We start from the raw sequence: 16758 nt of genomic DNA on the forward strand, positions 1-16758 counted from the left end.
CTCCAAGTGTAGCTACTCTGAGTTTCAATGTAATTTGTAACAATTTACAAGACAAATACAAGAATAAAAAGAAGAGTTAAAGCCTTTATTTTAAAACTGGTTTCCAGTCTGTGGGGAAAAAAAATACAGTTTGGACAGAAGCCCAAATTTCAGTCTTGCATGCAGCCGTGTTGTTCCAACAGAGCCGTCCTGGCTGGGAGCTGTTGGCCACCATCAGCCAAACACCCCTGAGCACAGGGGTCACTGCAGCCACACCTGGCAGGTCCTGAGCTGTCACAGCCCGGGAGAAGAAGGTTCTTCAACACCCCCTTCTGCAGTGAGTGACACTCTAAAGGTACTGGGGGCTCCCAGAGAGGCCCCACAGCAGCACAAACACCCCAGAACTGCCTCCCGGGGCAGTGGGGAGCTGTGAACACACACACACAACACCTGCCAGCCAGGGCTGCATCCACCTCGGCCTCTTGGCTCCTTGGCTGATCACTGAGAGAGAGATGGAGGTTCCTCTGCAGCAAACCCACAGTGCTGGGGGTTATGGCTCCCAGGGTGGGCTCCTCCTGCCATCCACCTCTGTCTCCACGTGGTACAGGACATCGGCCAGCGTGTGCTCCACCACGGCGCCCCAGCCCATGTCACTCATCTGCAGGGGGAAGCACACTTAGCTCCACTCCTGGACAAGGAGGGACCACACAGCCCAGGGCTGCTTCCCTCCTCAAAACAGTACTGGCAGGGGGGAAATTCCAAGTGTTTTCTTGAACAACAATTCAGCCCCCTTACTGACAAATGAGGCCAACACAGGCAACAATCTGCCAAGAGGAACAAGATAACAGCACCTATTATTTAATTAAAATTTAATGATTCATTTGGATATCTGTCCTTACATATTTTTAAACACAATCCTTTTGGCTACACTGTCCAGGTACTGAGACTGAAGGACAGGTACAGGTGTGGTATGAATCACACCAAAACATCTTTGATTTAAACAATGAGGTTTTCAAATGGGGGGAGAAGCTTCAGTTTTACTTACAGGATGGTAAGTGATGTCTCTTGGTGGATACTTGAAATATGGCCCAAAGTTTATGGAAACCTGTGGAACATATATTTTCATTAAATCTAAAAATCTAGGAAAATCTCTTTAGTCGTCCATTCTCATTCCTTCCTACTCCTGAGCCTCCCCACACCCTGTACAAGCCCACAGGAACAAACATTGCTGATGTTACTTCAGCAATTTGATAATCTTGTTACACATGTGAACAGCAAGATTGTTCCAGAGTCACTAGAATGATTCCCATCTTTCCTTTTCACTTGGCACACTTTGTGCATAAACACACTTTGTGTGTGAAACTGATGGATTTAGGAATTCCCTTTCAAAGAGCCCTCACTTACCGTGCAGCCTTTGTACAGAGAGATAGCAGGAAAATAAACCCCCTCAAAGATGTCCTTAAAGGCAACTCCTTGGCTGACACCATTCTTGAAGAATATGATCTGAAAAATGAAGGGTTTTCCCACTGATGGTGGCTGTCAGGACACAGCAATCCTGACAAGACTAACGCCTGCTCCCTTTCACTCAGGCCAGGCACGTGTTGAAGTGACAGCAACAACTCACCTGGCTTCCAGGGGCTTGCTTTAGGCTCTTCTCTGCTTTGTCCACAAAATCCTTCTCTTCAAAGTACAAGTAGCTTTTGAATTTGATCAAAGCCTGAAAAAGCAGCAAACAATGTCAGGGACAAGCCCGAAATCTGTTACTTGTCACCTGCTCAGGGCCAGGCGTGCCTGGGGTCAGAGTACCTGTGAGGAGTGACTCCCACAGCTCAGAGATTTCAGAGCCAGGAGGGGAAGGTGAAAGGAGATGTGGGCAATCCCATCTAGGAGTATTCTGCTTTCTTGAGATCAACACTTTGGGCCTCTCCCCCAGGAACCACAGAGGTACCAAGAGGCAGGATGGGAAGGGTGCACGGAAAGGGGCACGAGTGAGGCCACAGCAACTCATTTTCCAGTTTTCCACCTGCCAATGCTTAATCCAACAGTGAACTTGCACCTCACCTTGTCTTTGTAGGTGTCAGGCAGGGATTTGGCTGTCTCAGTATCCTCTGGAAGGTTGATATAAAACCCCAGGACATCGCCCTGTCCGTAGCCAGAGGAATAGTGTTTCCCTATGGACTGGTGAAACTTGGTTCCCTTTTTGCTGCGCCAGGAGTAACTGAACTTGTCATATCCCAGAGGGGCCTGGAGGTTCCCTGTGGAAACAAACCCTTCATGGTGAACACAGGGAGCGCAGCAGCAGCACCTGCTGAGAAATGTTTTGTAAGATTATTTACCCAAGGGCTGTGACCAGCCTAATCTGGCAGCTGTGTCTGGAGGCATCTCGTCCATGGAGATTTCGAAGTACCAGGCTCCCTTCCGCACGCCATGCGAGGCCCTCACCATGGAATAGCCCTTCTCCCCAACCACAGTCAGCCTGTCATCAGAGATCTTCAGCTGGGGAGCTGCAGGGGAGCACACACTTGTCATTTTTAACGTGGTGATGTCAAGAGGCAAGTGAACACAGAGGTGGATTTAAGCTCTGACTGGGAGTGAGAGGTGACTGAGATGCCTCTGGAAGGAAACACAAGTGCACGCCCTAAGGAGCTCTGTACCTCGGTCATGCAGTGCCAGGAGGACTCGCTCATACAGGCAGGCTCTGTACAGGTCCCCAGGAATTGGTTTTCCTGCCCAACAGTCCAGCTCCAGCTTTTCTGGGTCGGGGGCGTGGGGGTCAGGCTCGGCCAGGATGTAGCGATAGCCGTCCTTGTTGAAGGGGTGCTCCAGAGGGTACCCGTGAGGGGGCAGGCGCTGAGCGGCGAACAGCGGGTCACTGCAACACACAAACACCACGCTGGCATCCCCAGGTGCTGGCACTTGGCACCCCAGGACAGCCCCTGCAGAGCTGGCCCTGTGCTCAGGGGCTGCACACTCTGAGTGCAGTCATCCACTGCAAATCATTGATAGCCTGGGACCCATCAGTCACCCATGACATCATCAGTGACATCATAGGAGGGACCCCCAGACACCCACTCGGGGCAGAGACAGCGGGGAGGCAGCTTAGGGCATCACAAGTGCCACCGTTCCTGACTGGTACCTGTGGGAATCCATAAAATCAGAGGGGTTTGGGAAAGCTGCAGAAGGCCTCAGAGACAGCAGAACTGTGATTAGAGCTGAGCAGCAGCCATGAGATTGGGCAGCAGAAAAATTATTTAAAAAGTAGAAAGGCAAGGACAAATAGAACAATGGTCTATGTATTAACACTTGTCTAGAATAACTCCCTAAGCTGCAGAAAAGTTTATCTAGTGAGATATTAGGCAGTTTTAAGCTTAATAATGGAGCTCTGAGCATTGTGTTTTAAGGCTTATGAGCAGGTATTGTACTTGAAATAAGCAAGCATTGTTTAACCAAAGGTACCTGTGCTTATAGTGGTTGGATAGAACTACTGTCAATGTGCTTTTGCTTTGTGTAATTGGTCAAAAAACTTTTAAAGTGAGTTGTAACATTAAGTTCTTGGTCTGCTGCCTGGGATCTGAGCTGCTGGCATCTTCCTATTGTCATAACCATGCTGGAAAATCAAACAGCTCAAGGCACGTTCCCAGCAGTCCTGTCCTGTTTGTGATTTGTACACAGCCCCCAGGCAACAACAATACACATCCCTGTGCCATCCCTGTGCCCATCCCTGTGCCATCCCCATGTCCATCCCTGTGCCATCCCTGTGCCATCCCCGTGTCCATCCCTGTGCCATCCCCGTGTCCATCCCTGTGCCATCCCTGTGCCATCCCATGTCCATCCCTGTGCCATCCCTGTACCATCCCCATGTCCATCCCCGTGCCCATCCCCGTGTCCATCCCTGTGTCCATCCCTGTGCCATCCCATGTCCATCCCTGTGCCATCCCTGTGCCATCCCTATGCCATCCCTGTGCCCATCCCTGCCCTCCATGGCCCCTCAGCTCTCACCTCCGGGTTTTCTTGGCCGTGCCTGTGGTGCCCCCGTCCTGCTGCTTGCGCTTGGCCCCTCTGCCCTTGCCGCTGCCCCCGGCAGCCATTCCCCCTGCACACAAACCAGCCCTGCTCAGGAGCTGCTGCTGCTGGCCAGCGCTCTCCCCACAGCATCCCTGGGGACAGAGGGGCAGAGCAGCCACACCAAAGCAGCTCCTGGGCTCAGGTGCCTTTGGCCACAGTTGCTTGAACCAGGCTTCGCTGCCAACGAGCACAGCAAAGCCCACAACTTTCATGTGGCTCCTGGTCAGCTTTTGAGGTGTCTGAATTTGGAGCAGAAGCTAAAGGAGATTGAGCAGCAAAACAAGCTCAATCTGAGCTTTTCAGGTGAGAATTAAGAATCTTTTCTGCAACAGCACTGGGATCCACTTCAGGGGCATTAATATTATTATTCTTATTATTGGAGATTCCAGTCACAGCTCAAATCACAGCAGAAACCCATCCTCCAGCACAGCCACCAACCCAGTGACCCTGTGCTGGAGGAACACTGACAGCAACCAACAATAAGCACTCAGTGTTCAATTTCCATCTACAAAATAAAATACACCTGAGTTGAGGAAAAATGAAAAGCAAGAGGTGTTTCTCTTCAGTACTACTGAAATCAGTTCTGTGATTGAGCAGCAAATCAGTTTGAACTCAGCTCTCAGTAATAAAACTGAGTGTAGGAAAATGACATGTCAAACTTAATCAAACTAATATCAGCATGTTTTAATAAATTAAATCATACATGCATTTTATCATCCTGCTATTTCCAAAGATATCACTGCTGATTTATAAGGAAAACTCTGGAAATTTCATGTACTGTAGATAAACACCTTCACAAACCACATTTGCGTGGTAACTAAAACTCCAGTCAGCTCTTCCATTACCAGCACTCCCTTACAGTGTAAGGGATCCAAACCATCCAGGGAATGCCATATTCTGCACAAACATGACCTGATCCAGCTGCACTCCCTGATTTCAGTGCAGACAAACATTCAGGCTCTCCAGTTTGTCAGCAATTACTTGCCAAAAAAACCCAATTACTTGCCCAACAAACCATTGCATTATAAATTTCAGACCAATTGTTTAAGCATTAAAACTACAACACCAGGTCAATTGATACAGAAAAAAACATACATAAGTGTAAAATAAATAAACAAAATCTTTAAATCAGTCAAGTAAGGCAGAATATGGCAATTAAAAGCTTCTAACTGCTAAGATTAAAGACTGGAATTGCTGGTTTGTATTGAAGTCCAACTGCAATCACATCAGGGCACGCTTTGACTTTTGATTGACTTTGGCTTCTAAGAGAATCGAGCAAGAAAAGCTTTGCAAACAGCAATACTTAAGTTTTAGAAGCTGAAAGGTAAATATTCACCTCCCAGAGAGGCTCCACCTGCAAGAACAGAAGTGGCACCACAGGTTTGTCAGTCTCCCAGAAATGGAACAAAAAACAACCAGTGCATGACATGGAAATAACACACCTGAGATATCTCTAACCTGCTTTAAAAAGACCCAAATAACTCCTGCATGTACTACTGGGATGTGTTTAATAAAGATTATTAATACATAAACCCATTGACAGTTCATTTCCTGCAGCAAGGCTGCCCTGAGTACCCTCAGCAAGATGGGAAACAGGAAACCTGAATAACTCAAGGAGGTAATTTAAAACCATGCTAGGAGCAAAGTGACAAGCTCAGCCTTCAGCGAGCATCTTGATTTATCTGGTCACAGTAAAGAAGGGGCTGAACCTTCCCAAGACACAAAGTTAATCTTTCTCTAAAAAGCCACAGTGAGACTGTTCTGAGCACAAGCATGAGCTCAGTTCACAGGACAGTTTAACTGCACAGATGCCCAGAGAGCTGGGAAATGCAGCTTAGTCCCAAATAGCCAAACCCCCCCAAAGTAAAGAACTTGCCATTTAAGCTCCCACTCGTGGACACGGCATTGTTCTGTTTCTGGTTGTCATAGGCTGGACCAATATTGGCAAGATCCTGCAGGAAATCAAATGCTTTGGTCAAAGGGAACACTCTGAGCCTGCTGGGGCTCCCACCCACCCAAGACCTGCCCTTGATGAGCAGAAAAGTACCAGTGGGATCCCCACCTTCCTCCTGTCTCCCATCCCATACCTGGTCTAGAAGCCCAAATTTGGGATAATCTTCCTCTGGGTCTTTGCTGCCTGGGTCTGGATGCTCTTTCACCAGGAACACATCTCTTTCTTTACACTAAAACACAGGAGTTTTAGTTAAACAGGCTAAGATCACAACAAATTCATTAACAAGTGTTTAAATCCCAGTAGTTCCTATTAATGTGTTAGCTATATCAGCTGCCTAAGAAGCATCAGCAGCTTCAAGCCCAGCCCTGAGCACATACAGATGTCAGAAACCCAAATCCACAGATTTACCCTCAATCCTTACCATGGTTTTGACAATATTATTGGGCCAAGTCATTTTCCCAGGCCTCTGCCGTGTTGTCATACACTCCCAGTATTTATCAATGAAGGGGATAATATCCTGTAGGAACAGAAAACATTTGTGTGAGCTCCTCCTCTTGCTGGCTGACACCACTGGTGCTGTGAGGTCCCAAAGAGCAGACCTTATCCTTGGAGAACATCGTTTTGGGGTGCTCGTCCTGGGTCCTGGACTGCCACGTCAGGTTGGCCAGAGCACTAAGGCACATTTCCTTCAGATCTGAGAAACAAAACACTCCAGTTACACTTGGGGGGAGGATCAGACATCCAGACACAGTGATCACCCTGAGAAAACTGCAAAACCTCCCAAATTCTGTCCTGACTCAGCCCTCCTGAACCACTTACACCACCTTCAGAAATCAGTAGCAAAACATTTTTAGAAGGAGCCACACACGGTTGTAAATATGGGATTTTGGGTCATTTTCCACAAGTCTCAGGAGAGCCCACCCACTGATTTCAGATCAAACCAACCCTCCAGGGTGATCTTGCACAGAACATCTCCCAAGGAGCTGTTCCCAAACTCACTTGCTTGTTTCCTCAGGAAATAGGTGTTCCCACTGTGGTGGCACACGTTGCAGTGGAAGCTGTAGTTGGTCATGAAGGGCAGACACGACCTGGGGGAAAATCAGCTTTGTTAGGGCTGGGTACAGTGTAATTATTGCATCAGGTTCAAGAATCCCACAACCTGTGAGGCTGGAAAGGCCCTCTGAGACCACTGAGTCCAGTCTGTGCCCAATGCCCACCTTGTCCCCAGCCCAGAGCACTCAGTGCCACCTCCAGCCCTTCCCTGGACACCTCTCCTTGTCCTGTCCCTGTTCCCTGGGAGCAGAGCCCGACCCCCCTGGCTGTGCCCTCCTGTCAGGAGTTTTGCAGAGCCACAAGGTCCCCCTTGAGCCTCCTTTTCTCCAGGCTGAGCCCCTTTCCCTCCTGGTGCTCCATCTCCTTCCCAGCTCTATTCCCTTCCCTGGACACGCTCCAGCCCCTCAATGTTCTTCTTGGAGTGAAAGAAAATTAATTATTCTTTACTACACTGGGTTAAGAAAATAATTATTCCAGGTTAAAAGCCAAGTATTCCTTCCCTCCCTAAAAGCACAGACAGCTAACAGGCTCTGTGGTATTTCATGGGGCTGCCTTTATCATGGACAAAGTTTACACAACACACCAGTTCCCAAGTGCTCAAGGACACGGGCAGGTCCTTGGGAACTCAGACTCCAAACACTCCATTTTAAAGCCCCGTGCTGGCCCTGCCATCACCTACGTGGTGTCGATGCCGAAGGTGTCAGCTGTGAACCACTTGGTGCAGATGCCACACTGCAGCTCGATCTCGCCCAGCTGCCGCGCGTTCTCCTCGTCCCCGGAGCCCCCCTGGGCATCCATGGCTTCAGCGCCATCCCCGGCAGCGTCCTGGAAGCGGAGCAGAGCCAGGAATCCAACAGTGCCCGGGGCAGGCAGGAATCTGAGAGGGAATGAATCCTTTCCCCTAACCCACGGCCCTGCTGCGAGCAGCCTGGAGCTGTTTTGTACACTCCACTCGTGAGGATGAGCCACACGGCTGGAGATTTAACTTCCAAAATAATCCTTTAAGGAAGCAAAGGAAGCAAATCCCAAGCTGGCGTTAAGGGATGCTCCTCCCCGGCTGCACCTACCCCTCCGTGCCCACGGCACCGCACCTACCAGCGGCTCCTTCCCGTTGGCCGACTCGGTCTCCAGGGCCGCGCTGGCATCGACCATGGCGGCGTCCCCCCTGCCAGGGCACAGAGATCAGAGCGGAGCCCGCACCGGCGCTCCGGGGCATGGCCGGGACCCGGGGCCTGGCGGGACTGGGGCCGAGGGAGCCCCGGAGGGCCGGGACCCGGGGCCTGGCGGGACTGGGGCCGAGGGAGCCCCGGAGGACCGGGACCCCCATCCGCGTTCCCATGGTAACGGGGCCAGGTCCCGCCGAGCCCGTACGGCCCCCACGGCCCCGCGCAGGGAGGGACATACCCGGTCTCGGCGTCGGTGGCGGGCGGCTCTGGCGGGGCCGGGGGCTCCGGGGCCGGGGGTGGCTCCGGGGGGGGCTCGGCGCCCTCGGCCGCCGCTGCCGCCGCCATGTTCGCGCCGCTGCCGCGAGAAGCGCGGAGAATCTCGCGAGACTTGGGGCGCCGGGAGCGCGCCCCCTGCTGGCGGCCGCCGGGAGCGCGGCGCGGGCAGGCGTGACGTCACCCTGCGCTGCCGTGACGTCACGGGTGCGGGGCTGACAGCGGGGGCTGAACCGGGAGCGGGTCCCGGTGCCCCGGGAGAGGAATGAGCGCCTTTCCCCCCCGGGAAGGACGAGTGTGGCCTCTCTGGGTGCCCCGCCCCGGAGACTGGGGGCCAGGGGTGCCCCCGGTGCTGCTCCGCTCGCCAAAGAGCGCGGCGGGACTGACCGGGCTGGGGATGTGCCCGGGCCACTCGTCCCCGGGCTCTGGGGACAGCGGTGCCATCGCACAGAACGGGGGTGGCCGCCCCCAACCCCCGGCCATAGGGACAGAGGGACAGAGAGGGGTGGTGGGGACAGAAGGACAGACGGACGGGGAGAAGGACAACTGGAGGAATGCAGGGATGAGGCAAGGATGGATGGATGGATGGATGGATGGATGGATGGAATGATGGATAAGGCTGGAGGCAGCGGGGGAAGGATGGGGAGAGGGACAGAGGGAGGAAGAGTAGGGCGGGGGGCGAGGGCAAGGGAGCGGGGAGGGATGGCCGGGAGGTAGGTGGGGGTGGAGGGGAGGGAGCACAGAGATAGGGACGGAGGGATGGGAAGAGGGACGGGGAGAAGAGGGGAGGGGGCTGTCGGGGAGGGGGGTGCCGGGGCCGCCCGGGGCGGCGCTCGGGGCCGCTGTACAAATAGGGCGGCTGCGGGTGGCCCGGGCAGACATGCGGGTCCCGCTCCGCTCCGTGCCCGCGCTGGCGCTCTGCGCCTTAGCCCTGCTCCGCCTGGGCTGCGCTCCCACCCGGGCACTCACCTGGGCACCGACCGGAGCGTCCCCCCGGGCACCGCTCACCTGGGCACCGACCCTGGCCCCGGCCCGTGCCCCGCCGCGCTGTCCCCCGCTGATGCTGCAGCTGCTCCGCGCCCCTCCCGCCCCGCTCCGCGCCGCCGCCGCCGCCGCTCTCAGCCTCTCCCCGCACGGTGAGTGGGGCCGCGGGCATCCCTGTCCCGGGACCGGCACCGACCCTGAGCCTCCCTGTCCCGGGACCGGCACCGACCCTGAGCCTCCCTGTCCCGGGACCGGCACCGACCCTGAGCCTCCCTGTCCCGGGACCGGCACCGTCCCTGAGCCTCCCTGTCCCGGGACCCGCACTCTTCCCAGGACCGGCACTGTTCCCGGGTGACCCTGTCCCCGGGATCAGCACCGTCCCTCTTGCCGGGATTGCCGCTGTCCCTGTCCTGGGACCAGCGCCATCCCCGTGCATCCCTGTCCAAGGATCGATCCCCACTGTCCCGGGCATCCCAGCCCTGCCTGAGTCTCTGGCTGCCTCTCAGGTGGATCCAGCTGCTTTCTCCCGATCCTCAGGCTCTCATAGTGGGGCTGGTCCCCGGCAGCAGGCGGGGGCACCGTGCCCCCCCAGCTCTGGCACCCCTGGCACCGCTCCCCTCACCGTGCCCTTGCCTTTCAGGCTCCCTGCAGAACGGCTCCCGCTGGGCTCTCTCCTTCGACATGTCCTCCCTGTCCAGCAGCCAGGAGGTGAGTCTGGCTCAGCTCCGTGTCCGCCTGCCCGGCCTCTCCCGCACCCAAAACGCCTCCCTGGACATCTACCACAGCCAGCGCCGCAGGTGCCGCCCAGACGGGTCCTGCAGCCACCAGCTCTTCCTGGGCACCGTGGTTGGCAGCCCCTCTGCCACCCAGGCCTCCTGGAAAGTCTTTGAGGTCACCAACCTGCTGCGGAGCTGGCTGCACCAAGCCGTGCCCGCCGGGCAGCAGAGCCGGTGGGAGGTGAACGGTTCAGACGCCCCCGCCGCACCGGGGGACACCGGCAGCGGCGGGGATGTGGCAGACAGCGTCCTGCTGCTCGTCTTCTCCAAGGACAAGTCTCCAGGGGAGCACAGCCTGATCAGGACGGCGGAGACCTCCAAGTACATCATGCGGGAGAGCGGCTGGCGGGGCGCGGGGGCGCGGCGGCAGCGCAGGAACAGGATGGAGAGGCAGCGCATCAAAGCCAGCGCCCCGCGGGAGCAGGGCCGGGAGCAGGGCCGGCAGCTGTGCAGGAGGGTGGACATGCTGGTGGATTTCGAGCAGACGGGCTGGGGCAGCTGGATCGTGTACCCCAAGAAGTACAACGCTTATCGCTGCGAGGGGCTGTGCCCCTCGCCCGTGGATGAGACCTTCAAGCCCACCAACCACGCCTACATCCAGGTAAGAGGGTGCTGCCCCCGCATCCCCCGCACCCCACACCCCAGCAGGGGCATGTTCTGCCCTTCCCGTGTCTCCCACAGAGTCTGCTGCAGCTCTACAAGCCCAACCAGGTGCCGTGTCCCGCCTGCTCCCCGGTGAAGATGAGCCCCCTCTCCATGCTCTACTACGAGAGGGGCGAGGTCGTCGTCCGCCACCACGAGGACATGATCATCGAGGAGTGTGGCTGCAACTGAGGCACCCCGTGCCTGCCAGGAAGGTGCACAGAAGTGCCCCAAGGACCCACGAGCACTGCACGGAGCAGCAGGGTGTCTCTGAAGCTGGCACAGGAGCTGGGGAGGAGAGGGTGCCCGGCAGTTCTGCATGGCCACAGTGCCTGGCTGGATCCAGGCTCCACGTGGAAAAGGCCACCAGGCACCTCCCTGTGGCTGCACCCCATTTACCAAGCAGCTGGAGGGTGCCCTGTGTGGGACAGAGGCAGGAGCTGAGGTGCAGGGCTGGGGCACGGCTCCCTGCCATGACACGGCTCAGGCAATGCTGCTTTTCCCAGCCATGGGAGTCATCAGGAGCCACAGGTTCTCAGGACCCTGCAGCTCCAGGGTCTGGCCATGCCGAGCATACACACCACTGGGGTTTTCAATTTCCCCTGAGGTTTAAGCATTTCTTCCAATGATTTTATTATATTTCTATTAAAACTGTCACATTTCTATGACAACTCAGACAAGTGAATGTATCAGCCAACGCCCAGAGCCCCAGCTGGCAGATCCAGCTGGGCAGATGTTACAAACAAGTAACCACAGCTCTGCTCGAGCCTTTTCCCCCTCATTGGACGGGCTGGTAGTGAAAAGGTCACCTGTACAATTCATCAATAAATTATATCTGTTAAAAATGCCCATTGGGTTCTGCTGATTCTTGCTGTTGATGGCATGCCAGGGTGTGAGTGTCCCCTTCTCTGTGTCCCCTTCTCTGTGTCCCCTCTGTTGCACTCAAAGCTCCTCCCTGCCCTGCCTGCAGCAGGTGGGCTCTGGAACTACCAGAGTGAGGGGTTCAAGAGACGCTGGAAAGCTCCAGATCTCACCTGAGATAAGGACGAAGCCGTTCCCACCCTTGAGGGGTTGCTCAAGAGCAAGGGAGGCACCTGCAGGCATGGAAGGGGAGGCTGAAGGGATTTTCCTCCTTTATTTACCCCTCGGAGATAAGGGAAGGGCCGTGCCCTGTAAGAGCAGGGAATTCTGAGCAGTGTGGTGCAGGCACCATCCGGAGGGGAGCTGGGGGCGATGCCGGGGTCCTGAGAGCCCCGGGGTGACCACGTCCTCCTGCATGGCAACCCCGGGGAGGGGGGACCAGTCCGGGTTGGACCGAATGGGTCAGTCCGGGTTTGACTGAATTCATCAGTCTGGGTTTGGCTGAACGGATCAGTCCGGGTTTGGCAGCCTCGGGGAGGGGGAATCAGTCCGGGTTTGACTGAATTCATCAGTCCGGGTTTGGCTGAACGGATCAGTCCGGGTTTGGCTGAATTCATCAGAGGGAATCAGTCCGGGTTTGGCTGAACGGATCAGTCCGGGTTTGGCCAAATGGATCAGTCCGGGTTTGACCGGGTTTGGCAGCCCTGGGGAGGAGGAATCAGTCCGGGTTTGGCAGCTCTAGGGAGGGGGAATCAGTCCGGGTTTGGCCGAATTGATCAGTCCGGGTTTGGCCGGGTTTGGCATCCCCGGGGAGGGGGGAATTAGTCCGGGTTTGACCGAATGGATCGGTCCGGGTTTGACTGAATTCATCAGTCCGGGTTTGGCCAAATGGATCAGTCCGGGTTTGGCCGGGTTTGGCAGCCCCGGGGAGGGGGAATCAGTCCGGGTTTGACCGAACGGATCGGTCCGGGTTTGGCTGAACGAATCAGTCCGGGTTTGGCAGCCCCGGCCGTGGGACCCCCAGGCTCACAGCTGGACGAGGACACGACTCACGCCTGGGGACCCCCGGGCAGCAGAGGGGACGGGCGGGACCCCAAGCCCTGGTGGCCCTGGTGGCCCTGGTGGCCCTGGTGGCCCTGGTGGCCCTGGGCCATCCCCAGCCCGCCCCTCCTGGGAGCAGCAGCCCCCATTCCACATCCCAGCCCGGGCTGATTATCCCCAATCCACATCCCGGGCGGCGGATAAACAAAGCGTGTCTGCTGCTCCCCCGCTCAGCGAGCCCTCCCCGGGGCCGCTTCCATATTCCAAGAGCTTTCACACCGCCACCATCCCGTCATTAGAGGGTCATTTGCAGGAGCTGTCAAGGGTGGGCCGGGGGCGCGGGGCTGACCCCCGGCAGGAGGCAAAGCAGGAACCCGGGTGCTGTAAAATTAAAGTATTTTGATTCTTTCTGCTGCTCACAGAGGGTTCCAAAGCAGGATTCAGTCCCCCAAAGCCCCCCAGGACCCCTGCCCCGCCGGGTGCTGTATCTCTGCCATCTCTGCCCCTCCATCGGGTGCTGTATCTCTGCCATCTCTGCCCCTCCATCACGCCTGCCTGGAATCCAGCAGAGGGTTCAAAAAGTGGTGGCGGGGCAGGGGGAGGCAGCAGCCGTTCCCTGGGAAGAGCTGCTGGTGGAAAAATAAAGGCTGGGATTCCAGGGCTGTAAGGAAAACATCAAAGTGCGGGACAATGACAATAAAGTCGGGTTTAGGCGAGGATCTGCCAGGCTCGGGGGGGGACCTGACCTGAGCAGGGAGGGCTCTGGCCCTGCTCCTGCCCCAATCTACATTGGCTGGGGGACACAGGAGCCCAGACAGGAGGACAATAAAGCGGGGGAACAGCCCCAGTCCTGCCCAGGAGCCTTCAGCATCGCGGGCTGGGGGAACTGGCAGGTTTCTGCTCTGGGAAGGGTTTGCTCAGCCAGGTCACTTTGGACACATAAAAAGGAAAGAGCGAGAACAAACAGAGCGAGGGTGGCATTTGTACAAATGGTGCTTTAAAGCACGAGCTGGGGCGGGCAGGTGGCGTTTGTCCCGTGGCTGGGACAGAGGGACACAGGACACGGGGACACCGGGTGTGCTGCTCTGCCTGCTCGAGACAAAAAGGGGCCGGGATGGGAAATGCAAGGACAAAGCCAACTTGTGCCTGGACCTCCCTGGAGCATCCCAGCTGTGCCTCAGCCACCCACGACTGCCTCCCTCCCTCCCACTGTGCACAACGGGGCTCAGCCCCTGCAAAAAGCAGCTCCTGGGCCTGGGAGAGCAAGTGTTGGGTGAGGAACAGGGCCTGGGGCAGCAGGGATGTGCCCTGGGATGCTGAGCTGCTCCTGGAAGGGCTCTAAACGGGAATGCATGAGGGAGATGTGGCCAAAACTGTCTGGCTGGAGGATGGAGCAGCTGGGGGTGTGAGGGGGAAGGGAGAGAGTGAAGGACCAGAGCAATGGGATGCTGAGACCACTTGGTCCCACACCACGGGTGGAAAGGCTTAAGGGATGGGCTTGGGACAAATTGCAGCCGAGCAGATGTGCTCTGTGCAAAGTGGAACCGAATTGATGAGATTTTTTGAGATCAGCAAGCAAAGATTTAATAAAAAACCCCTAGAAATAAGGAAAGGTATTGCTATCGGGACAACTTTTAATAGAAAAAAATTGTCTCTGAGGGAGATGACATATTTATTTGAGTAATTTTTGGTTACCATACTGTACACTTCCATGCTTGAATAAATATGAATAAATATGAAGCATTTAATATCTCTTATTACCATGTTGTGAGAGCATCACCTCCTCACATCAGGGCTTTGGTCAGGGTCTCTGTGTCCCCACAATGATCCCAGAGCAGATGTGCACATCCCCTCATCCCCTCGGGGCTTTGGTCAGGCTCTCTGTGTCCCCACAATGATCCCAGAGAAATTGTGCACATCCCCTGATCACATCAGGGTTTTGGTCAGGCTCTCTGTGTCCCCACAATGATCCCAGAGCAGATGTGCACATCCCCTCATCACACTGGGGCTTTGGTCAGGGTCTCTGTGACCCACAATGATCCTAGAGCAGATGTGCACATCCCCTCATCACATCAGGGCTTTGGTCAGGGTCTCTGTGTCCCCACAATGATCCCAGAGAAGATGTGCACATCCCCTCATCCCCTCATCACCACATCAGGGCTTTGGTCAGGCTCTGTGTGCCCCCAAAACGGTCCCAGAGCAGATGTGCACATCCCCTCATCCCCTTATCCCCTCAGGGCTTTGGTCGGGCTCTTTCTGCCCCCACAACGGTCCCGCTGCACCCATGGCCCCAGGGCCTGCACCCAGAGCCCAGCAGGACCCCGGTGACACCTGGCCAGGTGTTTCACAGGGTTTCCCCCCTCCCTCTGGCAGAGGCACCTGGTGCTTTGATGCTCCCACATCTGCATAAGCTGCAGATACCGATGCAAAGCTGCCAAAGCTGCCGGGACACAGACAAAGCATTAACACCTCCAGCACGTGTTACCTCTCCTGCAGGTGGCAGGAATGGCATTTAAGAGCAGTACCTGCAATATCTGACACCTCCAAAAACCAGGGAGCCACTTCTGCACCAGCACCAAAGCCCAACTCCAACAGCCATGGCTGGCTGAGGCTGAAATCAGCTCATTTCTCCCCAAAACTGCCTGGACATGTAGGGATGGCATCTTGAGGGATCCTAAAAGTGCCTGGACATGCAGACCTCAGCTTGGGGAATCCCAAACCTGTCTGGATGTGCAGCTTGGGGGATCCCAAACCTGTCTGGGTGTGCAGCCCTCAGCTTGGGCTGGCACCTTGGGAGATCCCAAAATTACCTGGATGTGCAGCTTGGGGTGGCACCTTAAGGGATCCCAAAACTGCCTGGATGTGCAGCTTGGGATGGCACCTTGGGGGATCCCAAAAGTGCCTGGATGTGCAGCTTGGGAGATCCCAAAATTACCTGGATGTGCAGCTTGGGATGGCACCTTGAGGGATCCCAAACCTGTCTGGACATGCAGGTTGGGAGATCCCAAACCTACCTGGATATACAGCCCTCAGCACCTTGGGGGATCCCAAAATTGTCTGGATGTGCACCTGAGGGGATCCCAAAACTGCCTGGATGTGCAGCTTGGGACATCCCAAAACTGCCTGGATGTGTAGCTTGGGAGATCCCAAACCTGCCTGGATATAAAGCCCTCAGCACCTTGGGGGATCCCAAAAGTGCCTGGATGTGCAGCTTGGGATGGCACCTCAGGGATCCCAAAAGTGCCTGGATGTGCAGCTGAAGGGATCCCAAAATTGCCTGGATGTGCAGCTTGGGACATCCCAAAACTGCCTGGATGTGCAGCCCTCAGCTTGGGATGGCACCTTGGGGGATCCCAAAAGTGCCTGGATGTGCAGCTTGGGAGATCCCAAAATTACCTGGATGTGCAGCTTGGGATGGCACCTTGAGGGATCCCAAACCTGTCTGGACATGCAGGTTGGGAGATCCCAAACCTACCTGGATATACAGCCCTCAGCACCTTGGGGGATCCCAAAATTGTCTGGATGTGCACCTGAGGGGATCCCAGAACTGCCTGGATGTGCAGCTTGGGACATCCCAAAACTGCCTGGATGTGTAGCTTGGGAGATCCCAAACCTGCCTGGATGTGTAGCCCTCAGTTTGGGGGACCCCAAAGCTGCCTGGATGTGCAGTTTGGGATGGTACATCAGGAGATCCCAAAATTGCCTGGATGTGCAGCCCTCAGCACCTTGGGTGATCCCAAACCTGCCTGGATGTGCACCTTGAGGGATCCCAAACCTGCCTGGATGTGCAGCTTGAGGGATCCCAAACCTGCCTGGATGTGCACCTGAGGGGATCCCAAACCTGCCTGGATGTGCACCTGAGGGGATCCCAAACCTGCCTGGATGTGCAGCTTTGAGGGATCCCAAACCTGCCTGGATGTGCACCTGAGGGGATCCCAAACCTGCCTGGATGTGCAGCTTGGGG

General features: G+C 55.9%; 2 protein-coding genes across 3 annotated transcripts; one reads left to right on the top strand and one right to left on the bottom strand.

The window, feature by feature from the left end:
• Positions 1 to 64: 64 nt before the first annotated feature.
• Positions 65 to 8609, bottom strand: ASH2L (ASH2 like, histone lysine methyltransferase complex subunit). 2 transcript variants are annotated; one of them, XM_071454664.1, is made up of 17 exons: positions 8456 to 8609; positions 8147 to 8216; positions 7731 to 7876; positions 6998 to 7086; positions 6598 to 6692; positions 6420 to 6515; positions 6132 to 6227; positions 5921 to 5996; positions 5381 to 5398; positions 3979 to 4072; positions 2634 to 2851; positions 2316 to 2483; positions 2041 to 2234; positions 1604 to 1696; positions 1384 to 1482; positions 1025 to 1084; positions 65 to 637 (listed from the first exon to the last, which is right to left on the bottom strand). In XM_071454664.1, the coding sequence occupies exons 1-17, from the start codon at positions 8560 to 8562 to the stop codon at positions 530 to 532; spliced, it is 1827 nt and encodes a 608-aa protein (XP_071310765.1). In that variant the 5' UTR covers positions 8563 to 8609; the 3' UTR covers positions 65 to 529. The 2 variants fall into 2 exon arrangements, with proteins under 2 accessions (XP_071310765.1, XP_071310766.1); XM_071454665.1 differs by lacking the exon at positions 5381 to 5398.
• A 94-nt stretch (positions 8610 to 8703) lies between these two features.
• On the top strand, positions 8704 to 11741 carry NODAL (nodal growth differentiation factor). Its single transcript, XM_071454666.1, has 3 exons — positions 8704 to 9626; positions 10115 to 10851; positions 10932 to 11741. The coding sequence occupies exons 1-3, from the start codon at positions 9371 to 9373 to the stop codon at positions 11082 to 11084; spliced, it is 1146 nt and encodes a 381-aa protein (XP_071310767.1). The 5' UTR covers positions 8704 to 9370; the 3' UTR covers positions 11085 to 11741.
• The last annotated feature ends 5017 nt before the right edge of the window (positions 11742 to 16758 follow it).

The sequence above is a fragment of the Agelaius tricolor genome, unplaced genomic scaffold (genome assembly GCF_023055355.1).
Source record: "Agelaius tricolor isolate 1412-34295 unplaced genomic scaffold, bAgeTri1.0.p SCAF_41, whole genome shotgun sequence".
In the NCBI taxonomy this organism is placed as follows: domain Eukaryota; kingdom Metazoa; phylum Chordata; class Aves; order Passeriformes; family Icteridae; genus Agelaius; species Agelaius tricolor.

Bases quoted from the DNA above. Each gene is read 5' to 3' on its own strand.
- ASH2L (XM_071454664.1), bottom strand. From the start codon at position 8,562: ATGGCGGCGGCAGCGGCGGCCGAGGGCGCCGAGCCCCCCCCGGAGCCA. The intron at 2,484-2,633 runs GTACAGAGCTCC...GCTCCCCTGCAG, and splicing joins CCTGGCACTGCATGACCGAG to CTCCCCAGCTGAAGATCTCT. The intron at 1,483-1,603 runs GTGAGTTGTTGC...TTCATTTTTCAG, and splicing joins AGCAAGCCCCTGGAAGCCAG to ATCATATTCTTCAAGAATGG.
- NODAL (XM_071454666.1), top strand. From the start codon at position 9,371: ATGCGGGTCCCGCTCCGCTCCGTGCCCGCGCTGGCGCTCTGCGCCTTA. The intron at 9,627-10,114 runs GTGAGTGGGGCC...CTTGCCTTTCAG, and splicing joins TCTCAGCCTCTCCCCGCACG to GCTCCCTGCAGAACGGCTCC. The intron at 10,852-10,931 runs GTAAGAGGGTGC...TGTCTCCCACAG, and splicing joins CCAACCACGCCTACATCCAG to AGTCTGCTGCAGCTCTACAA.